We start from the raw sequence: 19063 nt of genomic DNA, 5'->3' as shown, positions 1-19063 counted from the left end.
ATTATTATTTATTTTTATCTTTTATTTTCTTTTTAAATAAGTCTGGAAGATAACTTTTTAAATATTTATTTTTAGATAAATGTGATCCGAATTTTTAGATAAATCTTATTTTCAGATAATCAAGTGTATTTTGATTTTCTTTTTAGATAAATATTATTCTCAGATAACCAACTTTAAATGTATTAGACCGGTTTTACTCTCTTTTATCTACAAATTTCAAGTTAGAATCAGGTGATTTCAATTAGTTTCTAAATTTATAAAAAAAAACTTTATCTATTAATTAGATCATCATATTATTAAGAATAATTTTTATGAACTTTTATACCTAAAATTGTTCATACTTCATCACCTTGTCTCTTTTAAATCTCCAAAAATAATATTTTTGTTTTAAAGATTGATTTGATTCATTTGGTTCATTTTAGTTTTCGTAATTTTTAATTCCCTCTTATTTTTAGCAACCATAGCACCAACGGGAAAAGTTATTAGCAGCTTCCACCAAAGATGTTTATTTAAGTTTAGGAGTTTTTTTTTTTATTGGGACAGGGGATGATAAGAGTTTTTACTGAGACAGTGAGATCTCACATGCCAGCAAGTACGTCGAGCCCCCGAGAGAGGTGGATTGTGAGATTCCACATCAGTTGAAGAAAGGAACAAAGTATTTCTTAAAGGGTGTGGAAACTTCTCCCTAACATATGCATTTTAAAAATCTTGAAGGAAAAGTCTAGAGAAGAAAATATTTGCTAGGAGTGGACTTGTAGTTATAATTTCTCTCCCTCCCTCCCAACCAAGCGTGATTAAGGAAGCTGTATCTCAGAAAAATGAAAAATGGGTTGTTTACTCATAATTTGCACATGTAAGATTTAAGGAAGCCGGCGTTTCGAGAGGGGACCATCATAATCTCTTCACCGCTGGTAGATATTGTCCTATTTGGGCTTTTCCTTCAAAGTTTTTAAAACGCATCTACAAGAGAAAGGTTTCCACACCCTTATAAAGAATTCTTCGTTCTCCTCCCCAACCAACGTGGGATATCACAACCTATCAATTCTACCTCCAAACATTATAGAAGCTTCAATAATAAAAACAAGTTTTCTTCATATACTTTCTCTGTAATAGAAACTTGTAAAAGAAGATGGATCTTAAGATATAAAACATGGGGGATCCCAACCAAAACGACCATTAAACAGACTACATAAGCAGAAACAGCTATATAAGAATCCCAAGATGTGATATCCGAGAAAAGTAGTAACACAGCACAGCTCAAATAATTGATGAAGTTTGATGACTACGCGTAAATTTCAAAAGCTAGTAAAGCCAAGGATCCATAAAATCAACCCATACCAATATACTCGAGGCAATTAGCAAAACGAGAATAACACGTTAAGATTCTTTTAGCCATACCAAAACAGAACACTAGCTTCTAATATCACACCAAAATGAAAAACAAAAAAAGCAGCATTTTTCATTGAATTAAAGACCACACTCTACCTCACTGTGACAATGTCATCAATCTTCAAAATCATTCGAACGCATTCTGTTGCTAGAGTGATTGCACTTGTACTAACCAGAAGTGGCTGAACAACATTCTCCTCCAAGATGTTTGTGATCTGCCCCTTCCTTACATTAATCCCAGTATTGATCTCACCTTGTGCATGACGATTCCTCAGTTCTGTAACAATGGTGATTGGGTTCAACCCAGCATTTTCAGCCAAAGTATATGGGACAACTTCAAGAGCCTCTGCAAAGGAACGAACACAGTAACCCTCCATTCCATGCAACACTTTTGCCCAGGCACCCAGCTGCCTTGACAACTCGATTTCTGGTGCACCACCACCTGCAATCAAGTACCTTTTATTTACCAAACACCTAACAACACACAGGGCATCATGCAAGCTCCGTTCAGCCTCGTCAATCACAAGTTGGTTTGACCCCCGAACAAGTACAGTAGCCGTCCGCCCCATATCCTTAATGCCCGTAATCTTAACAATTTTGCCGTCTCCCATTGAAGCCTCCTCAACGAGTTCTGCAAATCCCAACTTCTCAGAGCGGAAATGTTCAATGTTGGCAATGGGCAGACAATTGAGAGTCTTCGTAATGAATTCAATATCATCGCGCTCAACATCCTTAATCACCAAAATCTTAGCTTTCGCAAGGTAATGTAGGGACAAATCTGTCACTGCATCTCTCAAGATACTCTTCTGAATCAACAATACGTTACACCCAGTTGCTTTAATCTTCTTGATCATACCTAAAATGTAATTTCTTTCCTCTTTCAATATCCTATCCATCTGAGTATAATCCGAGACCACAATACTCTGCTCAATGTCAGTCTTAGGTGGAGAAATCTGGAATTGAATCACTGCAATCTTCGCGTTCTCCATTCTGGTTGGTCCACCGGCCGCATGACTTACCTTCTTGTCAAATACCAAGCCCTTCACAAGCATAGTGTCATCCACGGTCGAGCCCAGCTTCTTCACGATCTTAACATCCCTCAAATCGACCAAATCTGGTTTAGCTGGATCAACAACCGAGAGCACAGAATCGACAGCAAGCGGCGCGAGCAATGTCGAGTACTGACTAACAACCTTACTATTAAGCGAAGTACTCGCCGATTTAATCAACGACTCTCTATCCGATAGCTCAACCGGGACAGCCATTGCTGTCAACACATCAACAGCCTTAATGGCGGTCTTGTGGAGTGAATCGGAGATTACAGTGGGGTGAATCCCATGGGCCATAAGAGAAAGACACTGTTTAAGAAGTGAACCTGCAATGACAACCACGGTTGTCGTACCATCCCCAGCCGCAGAGTCCTGCGATTTCGAGAGCTCAACGAGCATTTTCGCGGCAGGTTGGAGAACCTCCATTTTATTGAGAATGGTCGCCCCATCATTAGTAATGATGACCTCACCGGAGGCCGTGGAGATCATCTTGTCCATGCCCTTGGGCCCAAGACTAGTACGAACAGCATCGGCAATGGCTCGGGCTGCTACGATATTGGCGTGACGAATGTCCTCCTTACGCTTGTTATCAACGTATGACTCAGTTTTGGAGGACCGGGGCAGAGATACAGCTGGAGCCGCCATAGATGAGCAAGTTAGAGCTCAAAGGATGCCCCGATCGATAGTAAGCAAGAGAAATGGAATAAAGTGTTGCAAATTGAGTTCTGAGGTATGTTTGAAATGGCGACAGAGGCAAACCCTAGACAGATCAACCTGAGTGAACTGAGAGCGGAAGAGGGCGGGCTGGACACTTGGAGTGAATAACAAATGACCAATATAGCCTTCTGAGAAACAGTAATTAAAAAAATTATGTATTGGTAAATTGAGGGTAAAAATGTCAATTTTCCCGCAACTTAAAATTACAAAAAAAAAAAAAAAAAAAAACTACAGATCCAATTTTTGGGATTTTCAGATCATTTATTCAAAAAATTACTTACCAACTAAGTAGTGTTTCTTAGTTATAGGCTCATAATTGTTCTCTTAATTAGCGAATTCGAAACTCTAACAAGTCTAAGATAGACTAAACGAAAATAAAAACAATTTACATGAAGCGATTGATAACTTTAGAGGTCACCGTGTTTGAAATGACTTTCAAAGACTTATCAAAACACTTACAAAGTCATATCAAACCGACCCAAAAGACTAAAAATGAAAAGCATGCATATGGCTAGCTACTGTGGTGCAGAAGCTCAAGAGCCTTAAGCAAAGTGGGTCTAAATCTATTGATATCAAGTTTCACATTTTGGTTATCAAAATAGATGGACTTGAAAGCACTCCAACCCTGTTTTTGGATTGCCACAGGATCTCTCAAAACCACATGTTCTTTAGGGTACTGCTGAATCAACGTGCTTTCTTTCAAACTGATATCATACCCCAAATACTTCAATTCCATGTCCTTCGATGGCTCTCCAAAGAACCTAGTGGATACCCATTCTGCTCCTCCAAATGGTACAATCTGAATAAAAACTGACCTTTCAGGAAGAAACACAATGTTGGTAAGCCCAGCGCCATGAACTCCCATCATCACATCACAAGAGTTCACAGTTTCTGCAACTTTCTTCAAGTTAGCGTCTGGCTCTGTAACAATCACTTGAAAACCCAATTTCTTAGCCATCTTGATGATCTCCCCTGTGTTCGTAAATGACCGTGTTTTTCTTCTTGCAACTATGAGAAGCCGTGGCTTAATCTCCCACTTTTTCCTTCCTCTGCCTCTTCCTCTGTTTTCCATTGCTCTGCCTCTGTTCAACGAGTAAGAACTTCTCAAGAACTCTTTGAAATCCTTCATAGAGAATGAATGGTTGTTTGAATCAATGCTAAGCTCTTTTGGGTCACGTTTGAGCCCTACAATGACATGAGGAAAGCAAAGAACTTGCGCCTCCTTGTCAATGTAAATGATATCATAGTTCGACAACTTTGATAGTATTGCTTGATACTTTAAAACCCACCAAGATTTGCTATCAGTTATGAGGAATTGGACCTCCCCATTGAATTTTCTTGCTGTTATGAACAGTGGAATGATCACGTCTGTGAAGTCATGGAAATGGTTTCCTGCATATCCGCCAAGGGAGAACAGAATGGCTGGAACGCTATGATTTTGTGTACATTGAGGCAGTTTTTGGGGGCTTTTTGCTGCTTTTACAGACCATTCTCTTGTGTTCTTCATTGCATTTGCATCTTGTTTTCTAGCATATGGCTTGATTTTCCAAGTGCTGTTGCGTTCTAAGTGTTCTTCCATGTCGGTTGAAGCAAACATCACTGAGGAAGATTCTCCATGAATTCTAACATTCATATCAATGTCGCAGAAATCTGTCCAATCCATCCAATTGCATGCTGGCGTTGGCTTCTTTGTAATAATGTCAGCCATTTTGATTCCTGAAGCTCTTGGAAAAAGCCTCAGATTCACTGCAAAATGAACAGAGAAATTCAAGAACTGGCTTGGTTTTTACATCAAAGAACATGTCAATAGGGACTTACAAGCTAGAAAATGGCGACCCAGATGAGGTTTGAGCATAATGCTGAAGCTAAATGCAATGAACAAGCAACCCATCAAAGCTCCATAGCCCATCTTCTTTTGTTCATGCTTGCTAAAGCTCCTGGCAAGAATGGAATCGTATAACATTTTTGTAGGCCAATTAATGTAGAAGCTGAAGCTTTACATGAAATACTAGAGCCCCATTTGTTTCTGCACGTAATTGAATGAAAAGAGAACCAAATGGGATTTTGATGCCATTTTCTGCACTAAAGTTTGAAGAAGTTGAGGTGCATACCTTGTAGGAAGTGTTGCTTCCCACGAATTCGTTTGATGAAAGCCTGCTAGTGATGCAAGAAACTTAAAAAATTGGGATGAAAAAGTGACATCAATTGACTTAGACTTTTAAATAAAGATTTCTCTCGAATCGGCTCTATCAAGAAAGAGAGCTCTTATCTTTTGTTCGATTGACCTTTTTGGGGTGAACCAGGACGATGTCGATAAAGGCCAAACTTACTCGATGCGAGGTTAGTAAAGCAAGGCTCATTTATCCATTCTCCAAAGGCTCTGAAAAGAGAAGGAAGGAAGACTGGAATGCCAGTAAATATCTATTATTAAATTCACCCGACTCGATATAACCTCTTTTTCGAATGTTTACTGTCAAAGTCACTAAATGGGTAAGTCGTCAATCCCTCTTCTCGTTCTACATGACGGGAGATCTTTTGAGGATGTTGGATGGAAAACTAGGTTAATATTTTTAAACAGAAAGTAATTTGTACAACTAATCATCTTATATAAAGCAGACAAAATTACAAAGCTCAACTTTCACATGAAAATGTAAGAGAACAATGGTCTACATATGCACATAGTGACACACATGTTCTGCTCTTTTTGTCTCTCTTATATTAACTATATGAATATCAAAACCAGACATTTGTCAAAGTCGTAGCAAGAGAACGCATGTACAAAATGCATCTTTAAGTTTCGGTAGCAAGCAGACAAGCTGAATCAGATTACAAAGTTGGTGATTTCGTCCATCCAAAGAGAAAAACATTGGAACAATATCAAATAATTCATTCATATTTGGGTTGGGATGCATGATTAATGATGTAAGAGCTAAGAAAATCGACATAAAGGGATTTCATTCCCATTTTTTAAGATTTGATCCAACTCCTGGAGGAAGATAAGTATGCCTCCTCAAGAGAAGACATTATTTGAACCTCCCAAAGTTGAGCCGACCCACGAACTCCTTTGTGAGTTCAACGACTCCAACAATTAAGAACATTATATTATATATATTATGAAGTCAACAACTTTATGTTAATCCAGACATTTGAACGAACCTAATAATTGATAAAGCGTACCGAAAGATTTTGATCTGATAACCAACATATCTCCCCAAAGTCCACACGCACGCATAACATAACACATTAATTTCAGCACAAGGAACGTTTCAAGTTCAATGAATAGTTTAAGCCCTAAATAAGACACCTCCAGAGAACTTAAATCATGATGCTCCCCAATATTGCCCGCCAAGCCTCGTTTACCTGTAGAAATTTACTCGTAAAGCATTCAAATTATCTTCAAATTACCTGTAGAAATTTACCGGTACCTTCCAACTTTTCAATCAGAAAATGCTAAGAAATAAACAAGTTAACAAACTCAAGATTCATCTTTCATGTTTGGTAGCACCGTGAAGCTAGTACACACCAAAATCTTCATAACCATGGGTGCCCAAAAATGAAATTCAATTACAGGAAAAAGGAACAGAATAGTAGGGCATATGGATGGGGATTAACTATGAAAAAACTACTATATTCAACAATAGTGAAGCAAATCAAACTTTACACCCATATATAGAAAAACACATGTAAAGCTGGTATCCAAACAGATGGAACCTATCAATCATTTTAGTATCTATTAGCATAGCCAACAACACGATCGGGCATCAACTCCATGGAAAAACGGCTTCGAGCATACAAGGCCTTCATGGGGCAGCTCATATCAAATTCACCATAAGTTTCCTGCTCAACATTTCAAGATGTATAAATAAATTGATTTGAACTAAGTTCAGCTTACATATAACTCGACTAAATTTACGAGAAAATTACATGATTCTACTACATTTGGTGGCCATGAAAACTCAAAGATATTAAATCTTGCCATCCTGAAATTCATATTTTATTATATTATATTGCGTAAAGGTTCTATGATCTGCTACAGTAACTACAATGAGTTTCAGAGTGACATTTTAACTTAATCATTTAGCATGGTAATATTTTTCATACATGTTGGTTATCGCTTCTTGTCTCATTCTTATTATGTTAACTTAGAAGAAGACAATTACATTTAATTATTATCAAGACTAAATAAATGTTAACTCCTAACGAGTGCTTTTTCAATTTAGTTCCTTGTGTTTTTAAATTTTTCAATCTAAGGCTAGGTATAAGTTTTAACCCAAGATGTTTGGTTGAAGATAAGCTTACATGACATAATGCTCAGTGAGAAGTCAAATTGTAGAACAGGAACTAAGCCACGATAAAAGAAAAGTGTCTAATTCCTCTTCCATATTCATAAAACATTGGAGGAAATTTTGTTGACCATCATTCTATAAACTCACCATGTACGATACAAGCTTATTATTCATTCACTTTAACATTCATCAATGGAGAGCTATACTTGAAAAATATTTAATAAGGAACAACTACGATTAATTTGAAAAACATCCAAATGTATGGGATAAGGGACTAAAACATGTATCTAGCATTGTATCAATGACTGAACTAATCTGAGGAAACTCCAATTCCATTTGCATAAACGAGGGCAATAAATAGGCGTAGAAAGGGTCTGGCATGCTTTCTTGCACCATCATGCCTACCATTCTGCAAGTCTGGTATCACAACTAGCATACAACCCTAAGGGTCTCTCGCCATAACTTTAGTATGGTCATGTACCATCATTCCATTCTAATGGTAAAATGATTTGGGCAATGTGGTAAATAATATCTAGCTTAGTAGATTAGAAAAAACGAAAAGACTGGGAATTCTATACGCCATTGGAGTTGCATAGATATCTCACTACTTAGTACTGCTGATTAATAAAACAAAAATTCAAGGACTTTCATGAAATTTTAATACTCAACCAACCTTGTAGATCAAAATTGTTTAATTGCTTGCAGCCGGAATATCAGTGACCTTTCCTACAGCGACTGTCTTCCCTGAAAACAAAAATATAATAGATCTAACTACAAGACTGTGATGATAAAGATTAGCCTCAATGAATTCATAAAAACAGGTAAACTTAAATCTGTCACCTTCGGTACGAAGTGTAAATCTTCCAAGCTGAGGAACGTCAGAAAACTTCTCAATGCAGATCAAGTTATTGACCTGCAAGGTATACGGGATGCTAATCATTAGCTATGGGACTTACTATAACCAATTCCATACTGACAAATCAATAATTGTTTAGCATTGAGAAGCACGGACACGATTAGATGACACATCAATTTCTAGTAGAACTCACACATAAGAACACTTTATTTTTATAAAAAAATAGAATACATGTTACTGTTCCCTTTTTCTTGTGTCAATTTTTTATTAACTAATTTAAAAGAATTAAATTGTTTTCATTAATTTCAGGTCAATATTAAAATAAATTTTAAAAATCCACATTATAACTATTTTAGCTTAATTAATTGAAAGTTAATATCAAATATCAAAAGTGAGCATAATTTTGAAACCTAGAGACCAAACATAAACTAAACTCAAAACTCAAAACATAAATACGAAACATTTTGAAGCTTAAAAATCAAATGGAAACTAAATTCGAAACTCATGGATAAGAATGTAGCATTGGAAAACCTAGAAACTTTCAAACCAAATGAAAACAATACTCAAAACTAAACTTAGGGACTGAAAATGTATTTTATTAAGGGAAAAAAAACCTTGCACTTGCATCAGCCAGTAATGAAGCGATCTGGCCGTTGGCGAGATGGGTGATGGATTTCAGTCTCCCACCCACGATCTCTTAAGATGGTTTTTTCTTTTTAGGGGTTTTTATTTCAAAGTTACAGGTTTTTTGCTAAGAACTTTGAGAAAAAAAATTCAAGCAACTACTACGCGTGTCCCAGACATGTCTCCAAGAGAAAATAATATAAATAAATAAATAAAGTGTCTGTGCATCCTAGGTTCTTTCAGCAAGAACAGTAGGAGAATTCACAGTTCATACTCGAGGCATTCTGATTGACGTTTTGATAGCAACCACAAAGCTTTGAAAAAACTAATAGAAGATGTGATTGTCTGGTTGATATCAGAAAGGAAAATCAGGTCATAATCACAAGCACAAGGGGTCAAATTCTCCAAAATTAATACTCAAAATATGTCTTTTCTCAAACCTGTCCAACCAACCACTTTCACTAACGAACCTCATCACTAATGACTAGTATAGCCCTATTATCCTAAAAAAACAAATCATATTTATTATAATAACATTTCTAACACATTCAAAGTGGAAAAAGATCCCTACCATTCCATTAGGGTTTGGGCTTGGGTTTACATTGTTTATTTCAAAAAATAACATTAGCATTTCTCCTGAAAATATCTCGTGCCCTTTTAAGAAAAACATTTTCAATACTCCAGAATAACTTGTTGAGGCAAAGTTTTGTCAAGAACGTGATGACACTCAAAATATTATAGTCAGCCTGGAGCGAGACATTTAAAGCTGGATCTTGAATTATATCAAAAGTTGGATAAGAAACTGAACCTGGATGCGGCACAAAATAATTGCACCATTCTTCACAAAGAGAACTTTCTTTTTCATAGGTTTCCTAGTCTTCGGATCAATCTGCTGAAGCAGCTCTATGATCTCGCATTCTTCAACAACAGCATGAATGTGAAGTACGGCCTTATATCCAGCTGTAAATATTGCCTGAAGCAGTTGTATGACTTAGTTAACAATTTTGCATCACTAAAGGAGAAAAAGCTCATGTTTGAATCATAAGCTCCAGGAAGGGACAGAAGGCGAATTAACAAGTTTAAAATTATCGCTCACATTATCCAGCAGCTCAAGAATCTGCAACTGCGCAACAAACTCAGAAACAGCGGGTATAGGTTTTGCTGCAATTTTTTTTGGGGGAGGGGACACATTTAGTGGAAAGAACAGGCAACAAAATAGAATGGAGGATTGTATAGTTCATGACTAAGGAAATAGTATTAAAAATGACAGTAACATAGTAATTGACAACCACTTAGGAGGATCAAAGTACAGCTGTAATATAATAGGAAGTCCATAAATAGTGGGTACTAGGGATTTAGGATTCACGTCTGTCCTCCAGCAGCAAACGTGTGAGTAGAATGACAGATTTTGAAATATTACTAATTATTAATGAAAAAAGCCTCTTAAATTATTCAGTACAAAGCATGCAACTTTTGATAGTAAAACAAGAATTTCATTGCAGACGAGAATCTGGAAAGGGAAAATTGGAGCGCCAATTACAAGATATGTTACTAGTGCTCTGCTCATGATCAAGAATCAAGACTGCAATTATTGGTTTAAAAGCTGGTATACTGGTGGCAGAACCAATTTCCTTCCCTAGGAGCGAATGATATCTAATCATAACCTGTTGGCTTCGCCCGTTCTGGGATTTTTCAATGTCATTTTAACATTTTAAAGCGGTTCTTCCTTTCTTTTATACATTGAAATCATGTCTGGTGTGAATTTCTAAAGAGTGTGTCTATGTCCAAGAACCTTCGATCCCTCTAAAAACTCTATTGTTCTTCTCACTCCAAAGACCCATAAAACAGCACATACATAACTCTGTTGTTCCGTTTTGATGTGACACGATAAAATGTAATTCAATCAAGTGTATCCAAGAACAACCTCAAATTTTAGGATGTTTAAGTTGTAAAGCTGTACATTAAAATTGGATAACTACCTTGCATTCCATACAAATTACAATTAACTTCATGATTTATCATCATAAGAACTTGATTTTAAGGAAGGAACATAATCAACCATCATAGACCTCAACCATGTATAATCAAAACGATAAAGAAACGTCGGGAAAAGACAGAACCATACCAACGCTTGATAGTACAAACCCAGACATTATTTCTTCTTCTTCAATTCCAGATATTCTAACACGAAGATTTTCACCAGGTCCTGCGCTCTTAACTTTGCTTTCATCACACAAAACAGCAGCAACTTTCACCTGAATCTGTGCGTTCATTAAAATCCCCAATCCCCATTGTAAGACAAAAGGCAGCAAATTGAAGAAAGAATGTAAAAGGAGTTAAAAATAAATATACAAGTTTCGTAGTAAGTACCTTATTTGGCATTACCAATAAGGAATCACCCTCGCGCACAGTGCCAGATTCGACTTTACCCATAACAGTTGTTCCCATGTCCTTGAATTTGTCAATGATAGGCATCCTACAAGTTGAACGTTAATTATTTGCACTAAACAATTGGAACAACACCAATAGGTGTCAATAAATTTACGAATTTGCCAGAAAGAACATTTATTTGTGGTAACTTCGGGAGTTTCTTTACCAGCTGGATTTGGTGTTTAGGTTTAATTAATGTTTACACATTTAAACTTGGACAAATTTTTGTTTGATTTAGAGTATTTTCTTCGTTGATTTTATGCGATTTATTGGTTTGTTGGTGAGAAATTTTCTCACTTGGATTGGAAGAGGTATTTACTTCACCATTTATTCAAATTCAAGTTTCAATATAATGAAAATAAATGCGATAGTTATATTGAGTAAATGAGTTTTTAAATGCAAAACTGCACTTTCATTAGGAAACCACACTTTCATCAACAGAAATGAAAGAGTGCAATGAGCATACGAAAATACGAAAAAAGACGAAAGAAGCCAATTAAAACAAAATGAGGTATCAGTCTAGCAAATTAAGCCTAGAGAAAATTACAAAAAAAATCTTTGTGCACTAGAACTCAAAAGAGACATGAGACCTCACAAGGCACAAGGTACACCAAACCTCCTCTGAGTTGAGCGTAGGAGTAAATATGAAGTTTCCCAAAATAATATTTGAGGCAAAAATCACGTATTAAATGATATTTAATATTATCATGAAGACTTCTTAATAAATTTGGAAGTTCAAAGACAACGGCAGCTCCAAATTAAACAATTGCAAGAAATTGTGACAGAAGAAAAAAAGAAAGGCCTAAACTAATGACAAGCAAAGTAAAATAGAGTAGACACCGTATCAAGAAAAAGATACAAATCGGCGAGAGTTTTAAAGGAGCATTGATGTATTCACCTAAATGGATCTTTTGGATTTCTTGGTGGACCTTCAATTGTATCAAGGATTTCAAACAAGCACGGACCATTCCACCAGGGACATACTTTCTTATCCACTCTTGTTTTCATATTAACACCATGAAGACCAGATATAGGTAAAAACTGGACATCTGCAAACAGAAACAATTATGGGACCAGGTAACTACTAATCTACAATTTGTATCTCCCAATTCAATATTGACAAATAAGAAGATGAACGGGGAATCTCTGTACGTCGACAACAAATCACGTCCACAAATTGAAATCCTACCATAAATGAGCTAAGTAGGCAACTTTGGCACCCAGTAAAAGTTATGAATATCTTTCACTATAACCACTGAATGAGCAAAAGTAATAGACGCAGACAACATGCAACCTTCCTTTTTTTCTAAGAACCATAAAAACATTAATTCCTAAAACCATGTTGACATCTGCCATCTAAACTCCGGTTACTAATAAATTAATTGAATTTCATTTTTTAAAAAGAAAATAAGAAAACACCAAAACAAATCCAAAAGACGCCCTTTTTAGAATCATGACCTTAAAATTTTGCAAGAAAAATACTAATTAAGAAAGCTACAAAGAGGAAGCAAATATAAATAAATAGAAAAGAAAATAACGGACAGAACAACACATAATATTGCGGTGAATGGGGTAACCTTTAAGTACCTTTCTTTACATTGTAACCAGATGACTTCAAGAAGGGTGCCATCTTAGACTCTATCTCGTCATACCTGTTAGATGACTCCAAATAAAGTAAGTGGCCAAACCAGGTGGCGAAATAAGGGGCAAATTGGGGGGAGGAAAAGGATGTTAAGAACACCTTTCTTTCGACCATTTTACTGTGGGTTCATCCATCTTATTCACTACAACAAGAAGCTTAGCAACACCCAACGTTTTTGCCAGCAAAACATGCTCACGAGTCTGTCCACCTCTCTCATATCCAGTTTCAAATTCTCCTTTCCTAGCAGAAATTACCTTCATACATAGAAATGCAAAGCGAATGAGACAAGCAGACAGATATGAACACACAGTGGAAGGAAAGGGTCCAGAATGCCAAGGTGCAGAAAACTGGTAGGGGTAATAACTCACCAGAACCCCTATATCAGCCTGAGATGCCCCACTGATCATATTTGGGACATAACTTTTGTGACCCTGAATCAAAAACAGAAGAAAAATATGAAAAAACCCCCACCATAAATCACACAGATTATACATAATTAAGCATACAGAGGAATATTAAAAAGGCAAAGAGATGATAGAACAGAAATGAAAGCATATATGCCAAGTCTTTGAACAGTAATTACTATTTTTCATGCCTCTCAAAACTGCTTGCAAAACAATGCAATTCAAAAAAAAGTCACCTGCCTAAAGTTGGAAAAAGTAAAAACTAATCGCTACTTCCTTCTAAGAAAACTAAGAGGAGAAACAATCAATCTAAAGAGAGATGCAACATAATTATGAAATCTTTAAACATCCTATATCCCATGTAACAACAAAAAACTGTGCCCAGGAGGGATTTGGTCTTATAAACAGGAACATCTTGGAAGAAAACAAAATGTATTCGGTTGCTCAAACCCAATCCCAACACTAATCGAAAGTTGAACATGATGGACGCAGCTAATTTGATGATTTCAACGTGTTTTTAAAGCATCTTTCCTCTAAATTATATTTACTATAAAACCAACTGACATCTAAGGCGAGTGGCTAAGGGCAGACGAGTAAAAAAATAAACAAAATCATACAATTTGCATTCACTTTATATCTCTACCTGATCAACAATTAAGCATTCTAGTGCACCAAATTGTGATTCAAGTGACATATATGAGCATTATGGAATTATATCAATACATCTACTCACCGGAGCGTCTAAAATTGTAAACCTTGTAGTATCAGTTTCAAAATGTGCTCTTCCCACTTCAACAGTTTTCCCCTACAAGCAGCAAAACAAAATTAAGTAGTGATACAATAAATGAAACTTCTTGTCATTAGTATTCATCTTAAAAATTACAAAAAAAAATAAAATATTGGCATTCGGCCATGAGGGATAAAATAAGGCAAAAAAATGTGGAATACATTACATATTTTAGAAGCAATGGAACACATTGCTTCATCATGATGACTTGACAAAGAAAAAGTTCAATAAAAAATCATACCTTAACTCTCTCCTCTTCATTTGTGTCCATGATATACGCCATGTACCTAGCAAAAATAAAAAGAAAAATGAATAGAAGAAATATTTTGTTGCATTTCACATTCCACAAATAATAACCTGATGGTGTTTGGAACTATAAGAATTGCAATAGAAATAATTTTCTAAAGAGACATCAAAAAGAAATGGAGTTCACCTACAACGTAAGTATATCTTGCTAAAAGAATTTGAACTTAGTTTCCTATTTAGATAAGGGAATAATTATAGCCTGACAACGACAACAATAAAAGCTGCAAGATCTCTATAGGTTATGTTCAGAATGCTAGATTGTCCAGAAAGATCTCAATGTAGTTTTTGCTGGTCTAATGAAAGAATCTAAGGCGGTTTTCTAATTCGAAAGTAGGGTCTCGGGATGACTCGAGTAGACCTCCTAATCCTAAGAAGCTCTAGCTCCTAAACATCTCCCACAGGAGGGCTTAACATCGTGCTCTCCTCTGGTTCAACACAAGTTACTCTACGTAGAAGTAGAGTGATATTTGTCTAAAAGAGGCACTTGTTCACGGGTCCTCCTGACCTGAGCTCTCACCAACAAAGAAACATCCCCTCCCACCCACACGGGTTCTTTGATTCTATTGAAGAGGTTCTCCTTCTATGTGAGGTGGGACATACGTCAAAATGGAACCTATCTCGTATAAGAGAAGTTTTCCAAGTTTATTGAAGATTTTTCTCTAGCTAACTTTCCAGCATCCAGTGGAGTTCTTGTCTGTTATACCTTGCAAGACTACCTAGTTTACAAGTCTCTCCAATATATTTTTCACAAAATTTATGTTCTACTAGAAACCAGCAATTGGTTTTGAGAGCAGCTTCAAAAGCAAGCCCTTAGAAACACTATAGGTAAGCTAAATTAGAAAGGGGCAAGAGAAAATCTTAACTTCTCTCAAGGGGAAATAATGAAGCTTCTTTGAAGCTTTGGCTTGAGAGGAATGGTAGAACTTTCAATACCAAGGCGAGGAACTACACTTACTACTTTGACCTTATTTTGTATACAGCAGCCACTTGGTGCTAGCTAGATAATATTTTTTTTTTATTACTCTCCTAGTGATATTTGTGTAAATTGGAAGGGATTTTTGTAACCTCCATTAGCCTTTTACAAAATCCATTAAAATTAGTTTCCCTAACAAAATGAAAAGCCTGAACATGCATGATTCAGTGACCATCCAACTTAAATTTAAATAGAAGAATCAAAGTATTAATAGATAATTGATATTTGACTAAGTGAAAACAGTCGGTTAAAATCAGGATGTGAATCTTACCAGCTTTCTCTGCTTTTATCCTTTGCTTCTTTTTCATACTTTTGGATTGTACGCTCATCAACCTGATTGCTAAGGAAAAGTATCTGGCCTCCAATTGTAGACTTACCAGCATCTGTCAATTTTATTTGAATAAATATAAAATGACAAAAACAATCTATTGAAAGGAGGCCTTTTAGGTATAAACAGCACGCAAACAAAGTTATAAATTCCATAAGCATACTGAACACAAAAAACTTCAAAAGTAAATGGGCCTCGTCAAGCTAAGCTCTGACCAGAGACCAAATGAATAACCCCTATTTTAAATACATTCACAATGTACATATGCTAAAACATGCAAGCCTGCCAAATAGTTTACTTACCGACATGACCAATGAACACAACATTCAAGTGTCTTTTACGATCCAACTCCAAATCCCCTTCACCTTCGTTTTCAGTCAAAGAGATTTCCTTCTCCTTTGCAGGTATTTTCTCCTCGACTGTAAAAAGGAATCCAAATGTTCAGTCACACGATATGAGAACTATGAATTGAAGTGTGTAAACGAACACATAGCTCAATAGCAATTAAAGAAATACTCTTAAAGCAAGCAACTCTTCTTGAAATCAAAATCGAAATATCATTTACCATCACATTGTTCTTCAACGTGGATAGCTTGGGCTGGTTGGGGATGGTCCTCTGTCTTCAAATCTAAAATTACCAAATCAAGGTCCTCAAAAATGTTATTTGTGATAGTGTTATTGGTGTAGCTGATTCACATCAGTTTTCTTAAAACGTATATTGATAAATATCACAATCTATCAATCGTAAAAACAAGATTCTAGAAATTCAAGCATGGACATACGATAACTATGAGGTAAAAAATTTGAATGAATAGCCATATATGCTTGAAACAACAGACATAGTGAAGTAAGTTGTAGGCTAATAAATTAAATGCATATTCACAACTTCAGACATAGGACAAGCTAAATTAAACCAATAACTGTTCTGTAAAATTAAAATAATAATGAAATCCTTGCATGACCTATGAAAAACTTTGGTATATGATTCAGTCAGATTTCCGTATAAAAAACATACACAGTTAAATATAGTTAAAGATGAACCTTCCATCCATAATTCTTTTATTCAATGTTGGCAACAGCAACTTACAACTCGTACATCATTCCTCCTTTACAAGAAAAACTAAAAATTCTCTTTTGATTTACTGCCAAACAAGTCGTGCTATTTTAAACACACAAGAAATACATTACAAAGACTAGTAAATTGAACAGCCTACATCCATCTTATTGGACTTCCCAGTTTCTTCTGCGTTTGCATCTGGATTATGAACTCCTAACTAACTTCGGTATTAGAACATGATAGAGCCAAAGAGAAAGTACAAAGACTTTAGTAAATTGACCAACCTCCTTCTACATTATCGGATTTCCCAATTTCTTCCATCCTTGCATCTGGATTGGGAACCCCGTTAACATCTTTGGTAAAGTTCAGACCAAGGCAGAGTCAGAGAAAATACAAAATTAGGTGAACAGCACATCACGTAGAGTCGTATATGGGAATAGTTTAAAATGATCAAGAATAATTGTCTGTAGATTTTACTGTACCTGGTGAATCAAGTTCTAAAGCACGAATGTCCTCCTCGATATCTATCAATATCAGAAATGAAAAGTTAAAACCAACAAATCTCACAAGGTACATAATGATCTGACACGATATTATTTTATCAGCAAATTTATCGAGAAGACGCATACGATAGTTTGGCTCTATTAATTGGTTGTACCATTAGAGGCAGTAAGAAGAAAAGTAGGAGCAGCGCAACTTGAAAAGATTGATATTCCATGTCAATCCAAATATTAGCTCCATTTCGTCGAGGCAAGATAAAATAGATGCGATGAACAGAACTAATCCTAGTTCTTGAAATTCAAGACGTAATCAATTTGAAAATCTTGATTAATCAACCAGAAAAAATAGAACTGACAAGAAATTACAGATTCCACGTAAGCTACTAGATGCGGAAATCAAAAGTGTCAGCTAATCAAAAATTCATTTCGACAATTGAATTAAACAACAAAATAAATTAAGCAAGAATAGATCAAACACCATAACTTCTGGAAACCATGCAAGTTAGATGGAAAGTTACAGAAATGGTGAGGGAAATTCGAAGATGACAGAAGATATGAAATTCATACCCATGGAAACAACGCCGTAGGCTGCGAAGAAGTGTGTCTAGGGTTTCTCGTATCGCAGTAAGCAGGAAGAGAAAGCTTCACAGGGTAAGATGAAGCTGCATTGGGTTTATCGTACAGATGCTTATATCTGATTGATTCTCACTCTGTGCCAACGAACCCGGTTCATTTGAACCGATCAGGTGGGAATTGCTTTTAAGAAACCCAAAATTTCCCAATTTCCTATTAAATTGTTCCCTAAACCTATTTAGTTTATTTGGAAAATAAAAAATAAATAAATTAAATGGTTTTTTTTTTTTTTTTAATTTCCAATTAGTTTGTCTTTTTGTAAAATTTCCATGCACAGTTTCCATTTAAAGATAATATTTCAAAGCTTTCTCATAAAAGTAAATGTAACGTTTTTATGTGATTTGTTTCAAATAAAAAATAAAAAGTACGGTCTATAATATAAATAAATGAAGTGTTATTTATATCATATATATGAACACAATCTTACCTAATAGTATAGATGTGTTTGAAAGGGCAATCACGTCATTTTTCTCCTTGCATCCATTTGGGTCGAAGTGGTTATGCGATAAAGTGAAGCGACAAATCCTTTTCATATATAAATGTAACCGTCCAAGTTTATCTTAACAGATATTATCCACATTTAATCAGGTATGTATTGTCGTCAGCCTCACCATTTAAAAATGTGTCAATTAGGGAGAAGTTTCCACACCCGTCAGACTCGTGAATAAATGTTTCATTCCCTTTCCAACCATTGTGAGATTTCACAATCCACCCTTTTGTGGATCGCATCCTCACAAGCACACCATCTTTGTGTATGACTTTTACATCATTTATAACAGCTCAAACTCACCTCTTAACATATATTGTTCGCTTGCTCCGTTATGCATCGTCGTTAACCTAGCAGTTTTAAAACGCGTCTATTAATGGGAGGGTTCCAGTTTCTTATAATAAATGTTTTGTTTCTCTTCAATTAATATTAGGTCTCACAATGACCTAAACTATAGACATAAAACATCACAATCCAACTGTGAAAACGTCCTTCATTGGATAGTCAAAATCATTCTTCTAGCTACACTTATCATTTAATTTATTCTTTGGACCTATGTCACGCATACGAAACAATACAATATATATATATACAT

The 19063-nt window shown here is 35.7% G+C and overlaps 3 protein-coding genes across 5 annotated transcripts; all 3 read right to left on the bottom strand.

Moving 5' to 3' along the window:
- Positions 1 to 1229: 1229 nt before the first annotated feature.
- Positions 1230 to 3240, bottom strand: LOC111495748 (T-complex protein 1 subunit delta-like). Its single transcript, XM_023145914.1, has one exon. It carries the CDS (start codon positions 3081 to 3083, stop codon positions 1482 to 1484), a length of 1602 nt encoding a protein of 533 aa, XP_023001682.1. The 5' UTR covers positions 3084 to 3240; the 3' UTR covers positions 1230 to 1481.
- Positions 3241 to 3596: 356 nt separating this feature from the next.
- On the bottom strand, positions 3597 to 5168 carry LOC111495750. The gene is made up of 2 exons (XM_023145918.1): positions 4974 to 5168; positions 3597 to 4901 (listed from the first exon to the last, which is right to left on the bottom strand). The coding sequence occupies exons 1-2, from the start codon at positions 5116 to 5118 to the stop codon at positions 3667 to 3669; spliced, it is 1380 nt and encodes a 459-aa protein (XP_023001686.1). The 5' UTR covers positions 5119 to 5168; the 3' UTR covers positions 3597 to 3666.
- Positions 5169 to 6613: 1445 nt separating this feature from the next.
- Positions 6614 to 18024, bottom strand: LOC111495749 (eukaryotic peptide chain release factor GTP-binding subunit ERF3A). Of its 3 annotated transcripts, none has more exons than XM_023145915.1 (19): positions 17916 to 18024; positions 17331 to 17372; positions 17133 to 17201; positions 16357 to 16419; positions 16094 to 16210; positions 15735 to 15846; positions 14426 to 14471; positions 14131 to 14202; positions 13362 to 13424; positions 13093 to 13247; positions 12939 to 13003; positions 12250 to 12400; positions 11292 to 11397; positions 11047 to 11182; positions 10018 to 10082; positions 9730 to 9894; positions 8282 to 8354; positions 8115 to 8185; positions 6614 to 6992 (listed from the first exon to the last, which is right to left on the bottom strand). In XM_023145915.1, the coding sequence occupies exons 1-18, from the start codon at positions 17917 to 17919 to the stop codon at positions 8133 to 8135; spliced, it is 1557 nt and encodes a 518-aa protein (XP_023001683.1). In that variant the 5' UTR covers positions 17920 to 18024; the 3' UTR covers positions 6614 to 6992; positions 8115 to 8132. The 3 variants fall into 3 exon arrangements, with proteins under 3 accessions (XP_023001683.1, XP_023001684.1, XP_023001685.1); XM_023145916.1 differs by having other exon boundaries at positions 17133 to 17177; XM_023145917.1 differs by lacking the exon at positions 17133 to 17201.
- Positions 18025 to 19063: the final 1039 nt, after the last annotated feature.

This window comes from Cucurbita maxima, unplaced genomic scaffold (assembly GCF_002738345.1).
Source record: "Cucurbita maxima cultivar Rimu unplaced genomic scaffold, Cmax_1.0 Cma_Scf00021, whole genome shotgun sequence".
Taxonomy (NCBI): Eukaryota; Viridiplantae; Streptophyta; class Magnoliopsida; order Cucurbitales; family Cucurbitaceae; genus Cucurbita; species Cucurbita maxima.
This window is presented reverse-complemented; position numbering and strand designations above follow the sequence as displayed.